The following is an 8,134-nucleotide window of genomic DNA, read 5'->3' on the forward strand; positions in this document are numbered from 1 at the left end:
TTATATAAAATGTAACCTTTATTATACTAATTTGTTATCTCTCATCCAGCTTTGTGTCTGACCGCTTTGTTGTTTTTGCGAGCGATGTTTTCGTTTTCTTGCTCCTCCTGAGCTTCTAACCATTTATCGAAGGTTTTGTTCTTACCATAAAATACTGAGTTCCGAGGCCATTTTTATTATTTAAGATTCTTCGTAAGATCATTCGAAATATGCTAAGTTATGAAAGCAGGGGGACGCGAAGCGATAGAATAAATAATATTGAAGTAAGTTGCATGGAAACCATCAAATACACTTTTGTTGTCATGATCTTTGATCGCTCAGTTTCATTAACTAATCAGAATCGTGTATATATACTATAGTGCTGTGCAATAAACCAGGTGGATAACTACCAAGCAAGACATTTAACATCTAAAAAGCCTAGTCTTCAAACAAATATTCCTTAAATGAACGTTAAAACATTAAATTGTAGGACTAAGTTACCATATCAGTTAATTAGTTAATCCAAATAGGGTTGTTAGAAATACCCAGACCATTCGTTGTGTGACCTGATACTATTTTCCTGCCATTAAAATAGCTTTTGCAATATGCATTACACACTTCTTGAGATCAAAACAAATTTTGGAACAATTTGATCATTTATGCTAAATGAAAAAGTATTAAATCACTAGGTTAAGAAATCAAGAAACAATAACTAACCACTGCTTTCATTGTTAGAGAGTACAAGTGGAAGCATATAAGCACATATAATAGCATATAAGAATAACATAACTACTGAAAAGCAGTAAAATGACTAAGGTATCTTTATTGAAAAGCAAACAAATCCTGAATAAAAAGATGGGAGCACAAAGAAATCAGGGGGGAAAAAAAATTAAACATTTATCACATTTCATCAGGAGAGACCTGGGCAGGGTATGGGGACTGAATTCTTTCAAGAAAGGAGGAAATTTTAAAATCGTCCGGAGCGTTCTCGATCTCTTGACCTCCGCCTCTCTCTGTCTCTTCCTCCACCACCTCCTCTATTGCGTTCCCTAGAACGAGAACGGCGTTCACGGGAACGCGAGCGGGAGCGATGCCTGTGTAGGAGAGAGAATAAATTTACTAATGAGACCAAAACCTGTCCATGTATACATTACTATATATACACCGTACAGAGCTTTGGGGGTCAATAAGATTTTTTTTTTTAAAGTAATATTAAGAAATGTTAAGAAATGTTTCTTAAGCAGCAAATCATCATATTAGAATTTCTGAAGGATCATGTGACGCTGAAGACTGGAGTAATGATGCTGAATTCAGCTTTACATCATAAATAAATTACAACAATTACATTATAAAATATATTCAAATAGAAAACAAATATTTTAAATTGTAATAATGTCACAATTTTACAGTTTTTACTGTATTTCTGATCAAATAAATGCAAAAACATTTTTTAAAAATCTTAACAACCCCAAATATGTGAACAATACAATATATAAAAGAGACATACCTCTTCCTTCTGCGGCCATACAGTTCTCTTCGGAGTTCCCTTGAGATTGGCTTCAGGTGCATGAAATTGCAGAAGCCACCTCGAGTGCACTCCCTGCAGGAAGACACAAGTACTGCAATCAGTCTCAGTGAAGCCAGTGAAAAGCAGTTTAAAGGTGCTCTAAGCAATGTCATGCGTTTTTAGGCCAAAACATTTTTTGTCACATACAGCAAACATCTCCTCACTATCCGCTAGCTGCCTGTCCCCTGAACACACTGTAAAAAAAAAAAACCGCGGTCTCTGTAGTCGCCACAAGCTCCAAAAACGGCAATAAAAACAAACTGGTGCAGCCTGGACCACAAAACATAAACACGCTCCAGCCAATAACCGACAAGAATGATTTTAAATGCGCGTTCATGACTGTTTCAGGAAGCACGGAGGGGAGGGGGAGGAGGAGGAGGAGGGAGGGTCTAGCTAGCCTCTGTTTTGTTTGACAACACTTCGAACGTCAATAGGAAGTTACTCCGCCCAGGATCGCTGAGAGCACCTTTAAAAGGTGAAGCATGTAAGATTTTTTTGTTAAAATACAGGGCATTGTGATGAAACGTGCTACAATACCATTTTTTTTTGTTTTGCGCTCCAGTATTGAATGTGTGCAGCTCTCTCTGCTGGTTTAGTCACTTACCCCATTTCATACTGTCGACAACAGGCCTCTCTGAAATCGGTGACAGGCGAGAGCTCAGCATGTATGGGCTGTCCATTAAACCAGCGGTTATTCAAGTTAATCACTGCTTTCTCTGCATCTTCCTCACGGCGGAACTAAACACACAAAAAATAAAAATAAAAATATAGGTTGTTTCTTGGCAATAAGGGGTGTTTTTAAGCACAAAGTGCCTAAGATGTCATTGTAACAGACTCAAGGTAATTACAGTTTATCAAATGGTGGCAACACCAGTATGACACAAAACACCAATTGTCCACATACAGTTACTTTTAATAATAATAATAAATACAGCTGCAAGGAGCGAAATGGGGACAAGCCCCATACTGTATTTTTCAAAATGACCATTACTGTCTTAATGTATGATGGGTGGAGTCTTAATGTATGATGTTAAATGTGATCAGCATGATTAGAGGAATCAGGTTTAATAAATGTCATTTTTCTAGAACAAAGGGTTCAAAAGTTATTACCATCTAAAAAAGTGAATTTTTGAGGTGGTGGTGGCACTAAAGAGTTTGTCCTATAGACCCCAAAGTTGGTCAGGGTTCTATTGAGAACCATCCCCATCATACCCCTTTCCCACTAGCATGAACCGGATGCTAGTTCAGAGCCTACTATTGCCGGTTCGGAGTTGGTTTGACTGGTGAGTCTTCCAAGAACAGGTTTGCCTTTCCACGTGCTAGAAAGGCACCACAGAGTCAGGTCTTACGTCACTGTATACGTCTCATCTTTCCCAGCCACACTATTGGGGCAGCACCAAACACAAACACCAACAATAGCAGACATTGCATTACTATTGATGCTCATGGCTTTGCGAACCTACACTGGCATCCAAACACGGTGAAATCCAATGTGTTTGTGCAGCTCGCTGTAGTTTGTATAGACAGATTACAATCGAGCTGTTATTAGCTTGATTAGCTGTCACAAGTCACATCTTGTTGGTCACGGAAACCCTGTCCCTAGATGGGGCTGGGTATCGAGTTCGATACTTTTAAGGCACAGACCAAATTGCCTCGATACCATCGAGTATCGTAAAATGTCTTGTCATAAGATACCAAATTTTGATAGCTAAGAGGTTAATCTCATCAACGTCAGTGAGCCAATAAACAAACCATGACTGGCTGTGGCGGAAAAACACTAGTTTACGCCGGCTCTGCCAAGACCAGGCAACACGACAAATCTGAAGCACTTGACAGTGCACGGAATAACTTAAGAACTGCAGCGCGTCACATAAATGAACCAAATACTTTGATTATGTAATTCAAATGAAAGGTGCATCTCCCTTTATAGGCGCGCGCACATTCACTATACTGCAGAGATGACGAGTCAGCATCGTCAAATTCATCTTTGCAGCCAACACAGACTCTGAAAACACTAGTTGGAGGTAATGTAACCTTGTTAAAATAGGAAAATAAAATTGGTATCGAAAAAAGTATCGAAGTCAAGGTATCGATATCGAAAATTTCTGAGGGATACCCAGCCCTACTTCTAGACCAGCAATGTTTTGGTGCTACTTATGAACCACTTTTCCTGGTTCAGAGCTGGTGCTTTGGGTGTCGAAGACAAAGAACTGATTTGAAACTAGGCTCTGGCTCTGAACCAGCACTCAAACTGCCTTGGTGGAAAAGGGGTATCAGTGTGACAAATTGCATCATTTTCCTACTTTAGGTTCATAGGGGTTCGATTAACTCCTGTTCAGGAATAATAATAAAGAAAAATTACAATTCCGGGCTAAGCTCCTAATAATAATAGTAATAATGTTAGCTGGGCAATATTTTTACAGTGGCCCAAAGTAATTGTACCAAGAAACACTGGCTATAATACATTAAATCATAACAAAATACATGAAATCGTAATATTTTTATTACAAGTTAACAGTTTTAAGTAGTCAGTAACTGTAACATGAGCACCATTAATATACAACATGCAGTCACAGGTATGAGTACACTGGCGTTTTACCATTGACATGACAGTACTGTAAATTCTCTCACCTTCACGTAGACATTTCCCACCAGGTGATCTCCTAAATTATCACACACATTCATCTCCTCTACCTCTCCATATTTCTCCTCCATTTCAGTGAAGACCTCCTGTACACAATACATTTGCAAATAATGATTTATAGCCTAAAAACACAACTGATGCAACAAATGTGTCCATTATTCTGAAAGAATGTTTGTGATAAGACGCCGTACAAAAGTTGGTAAGATTTAGATTATAATTCCATATAACCATTTTCTATTTTAATAAATTTTAAAGTGTAAATTTGTGTTGTAAAGCTGAATTTTCAGCATCATTACCCCAGTCTTCAGTGTCACATGATCCTTCAGAAATCTAATATAATTATTTACTCCTCAAGAAACATTATCATTAATGTTGAAAACAGTCATGCTGCTTAGTATTTTTGTGGAAACCATGATGATAATAATAATAATACATTTTTAACAGGATTCTTTAATGAATAGAAAGCTCAAAAGAACGGCATTTATTTGAAATTGAAATAATTAGTAACAATGTAAAAGTCTTCACTGTCACTTTTAATTTCTTAAAAAAAATAAAAATTCTCTAAGCCAAATTCTATAAGAAGAATGATTTGCTCACAAATCAGACATCACAATTGCTAGAGAACAAATTTACTCTAGTCTACAGCAATGTCTAGCCTAGCCTAACTCTGCTCTGCAACAATATCAGTGGCACATGACGCCAGTGTTTCCCACAGGATTTTGTGAAACTGTGGTGGATGGACCTTGGGGGTCCGGGGTCCTTAACGTTAGTACCACTTCTCCGCTACAGCGATCATTCACGCCACATTAAAAGAACAACAAAATGGTATTGTTTAAATTTCTTAATAAAATGGACAGAATTTTAATTTGAGAATTGTGTTTGACTGTTTCATATCAAAAGTAATGGAGCACAAAGCTTATAGCATTTTATAAGATTGGAGGCGCGATACAATGTTCCATTCATTCATCAACTAAAAACAGCATAGACTAAAAGATTGATTCTTGTGATTTAAGAATCAATATCGGTTCATAAAAATGAGAATTAAAATTGAGAACTTTTTTTATCCAGCCCTAGACATTTCCATGACTTTGAACTTTTGAATACCTTTTTCAGGTGTGGAAAAAAACAACTTTGAAATTCCCTAATTTTTCAATTGTTTCTCTCATTGTGGGGAGTCTGAAACTGCTTGAATCTTAAAGGGTTAGTTCACCTAAAATGAAATTTCTGTCATTAATTACTCACCCTCATGTCGTTCCAAACCTGAAAGACCTTTGTTCATCTTCGGAACACAAATTAAGATATTTTTGATGAAATCCAAGAGTTTCTGAACCACACATAGGCAGTATTGCACCTTTTGAGTCCAGAAAGGTAGTAAAAACATTGTTAAAATAGTCAACGTGACTACAGTAGTTCAACCTTAATATTATGAAGCGACGAGAATACTTTTGTGCGCAAAAACAAAACAAAAATAACGTTTTTATTCAACAATCTTTTCTCTTCTATGTAGTATTGGCTAGCTCCTGCGTCAGCATCACACGCATAAGTCGTGCCGCTCTCGTGTACAGCGTCGGCCAATACTGAGCCGGCATTTCGACGTAGAACCTGGAAATGCTACACTGTATTCACTACGTCAACAGCGTAGGAGAATGACACAGAAGAGAAGAGATTGTTGAATAAAGTTGCTCACAAAAATTACTCTCGTCGCTTCATGAAATTAAGGTTGAACCACTGCAGTCACGTGGACAATTTTAACGATGTTTTACTACCTTTCTGGACTCAAAAGGTGCAATGATGTTGCTGCCTTTGTGTGGATCATAAACCCTTGGATTTCATGAAAAATATCTTAATTTGTGTTCCAAAGGTGAACAAAGGTCTTACGGGTGTGGGACGATATGAGGATGAATAATTAATGACAGAAAATTCATTTTTGGGTGAACTAGCCCTTTAAATATATTCTGGATGTTGTGGGCACGCCTGTCTTTCTCTCCATTTCAACATGACTTTCGAAGAATGACCACCTACCTCAAAGAACTCGTCATAATGTTCCTGCATCTCCACATCACTCACAGCATCTGATACAAGAGAGAAGACACCAGCCATCAAATACAGTAATGACTTCAGTAGCTCTTGGATGCTGTTCATTTCTGTGAACATGTAGTCTGACTTCAAGCCACTCCAGAATATCATGCAAGATGTGTATAAGAGGAAGACTTACTTATGCCATCAGCAGACTGAGCTGTGTTTTGTGGGTTCCGGTAAATGTTCAACAGAGCAATGGTCTGAAACACAAATTAAATACGAATTACAAGGCAAATCTACCAGAAGAATCGTGCATTGCAGAACTAAATTATTAAAATAAAATAAAAAACTGGCGCGTACCTGACTGAACGTGGGTTTGTTATGGAGTCTTGAGCATCGGTCTCCATGGCGACATGCTCCAATTTTAAAGTAGAAAGAGCAGTTAACCCTGTTGAAAGCAAGAGAGATTCAAAATACACACACTTGGACTGATTTGCTCACACACGATGGTTAGTTTGGATTTCTGTTCATATTACTATGTGTTCACACGCTATTAAAATACAAAATAACGAGAAGACAAACGCAGCTTATTAAAACTATATTAAAACATTATAAGAGATTATGATTTTGCTATAAGACCGACCAACAAGTAACACAATGAATGAGACGCACTGCAGCCACGGCGAAACGGAAACAAACAATACAAAACCAAAATAAGCATTTTGATATTTAATGATTATTCAGCATATGAAAGCTATGCGATGTGAAACAAACATTTATTATTATTATTATTACTATTATTATTGTTGTTGTTTTACTAGAGGCGAGGTTGGCAAACAGGTCAGCTCATAACCACACGAGGCATGATATAAGAAAGACAAATAACCTTATATTCTACCTGTAATTGGGAGTTTTTAACAACGCATATACGATTACTAAACATAATCAAATGCACGCAATATTTTAAGAAGAATTTATACTTACTTGTCTTTTTCTGTACCGAAAATCGACGCCAAGTATTCGGCCATTTTGAAAAAAGAAAGGCGATGGGCGCTTTTTCTTCTACTGGAGAATCAAGAAAAGAGACGCTGAACACAAAGAGCCAGAGTACTGCCACCTAGTGTAGTGAGGCGCAAACTGCAGTGCTTCTTCTTCTTCTATATGGCGGTAGGCACACCAGCTTTTGGTGCATTTTCTGCCACCTACTGGGATGGAGTGTGGAGCATTGACGTTGAGGGACAACTACATAATGATAATAATAATAATCAGAGGTGTAAAGAGTACCTGAAAACCATACTTGAGTAAAAGTACTGATACCTTACATCGAAAATGACTCCACTACAAGTTACAAGTAACCCATTCCAATATGACTTGAGTAAAAGTCTTAATATCTGATTTTAACAGTACTTAAGTATTTTACTCATGCTGAATGTAGGCTCAGAGGTGCACTAGTCCTGAGAGACATACCAGTGAAAATAAGAAACAATCTGTAAGATTTGTAAGATGAGAAATCAAGTTTATTTTCTAAAAACAAAATAAAACTGAACACCTCAATGTTGCAATAAATCAAGGTCGACAGAACAACCTTTTAAACGTCTACAAACTGTCAAGTCTCAGTTGAGCTCAAGTGCACAGAAAGGCCATAAGTAAACCAATATCCTTCAAAACGGTCTTGTCAATATAGCGGATAAATAAAACAATGTTGACTAAAATTAAATAGTCAAAGTCTACTGTATGTGCTGTTTTGAGCTTCATCACCAGCTGCAGTCATTTCCTCATCTAATAAATCAAACACCTGCGATCAGTAACTACCTGCTAATGCACTCACATTCATGTAAAGTATCCTTGTTGACAAGTTTTGGGTGAGTAAAGGCAAAATGCACAAGATATAGTACCTTCAATGCCCTTAGATGGCGATATCACGT

The 8,134-nt window shown here is 37.4% G+C and overlaps 1 protein-coding gene across 1 annotated transcript; it reads right to left on the minus strand.

Moving 5' to 3' along the window:
* Positions 1–782: 782 nt before the first annotated feature.
* On the minus strand, positions 783–7,355 carry u2af1 (U2 small nuclear RNA auxiliary factor 1). The gene is made up of 8 exons (XM_051906021.1): positions 7,194–7,355; positions 6,570–6,657; positions 6,406–6,469; positions 6,213–6,262; positions 4,178–4,276; positions 2,151–2,284; positions 1,487–1,579; positions 783–1,073 (listed from the first exon to the last, which is right to left on the minus strand). The coding sequence occupies exons 1-8, from the start codon at positions 7,235–7,237 to the stop codon at positions 947–949; spliced, it is 699 nt and encodes a 232-aa protein (XP_051761981.1). The 5' UTR covers positions 7,238–7,355; the 3' UTR covers positions 783–946.
* Between the last annotated feature and the right edge of the window lie 779 nt (positions 7,356–8,134).

Source organism: Ctenopharyngodon idella, chromosome 9, assembly GCF_019924925.1.
Source record: "Ctenopharyngodon idella isolate HZGC_01 chromosome 9, HZGC01, whole genome shotgun sequence".
Classification (NCBI taxonomy): Eukaryota; Metazoa; Chordata; class Actinopteri; order Cypriniformes; family Xenocyprididae; genus Ctenopharyngodon; species Ctenopharyngodon idella.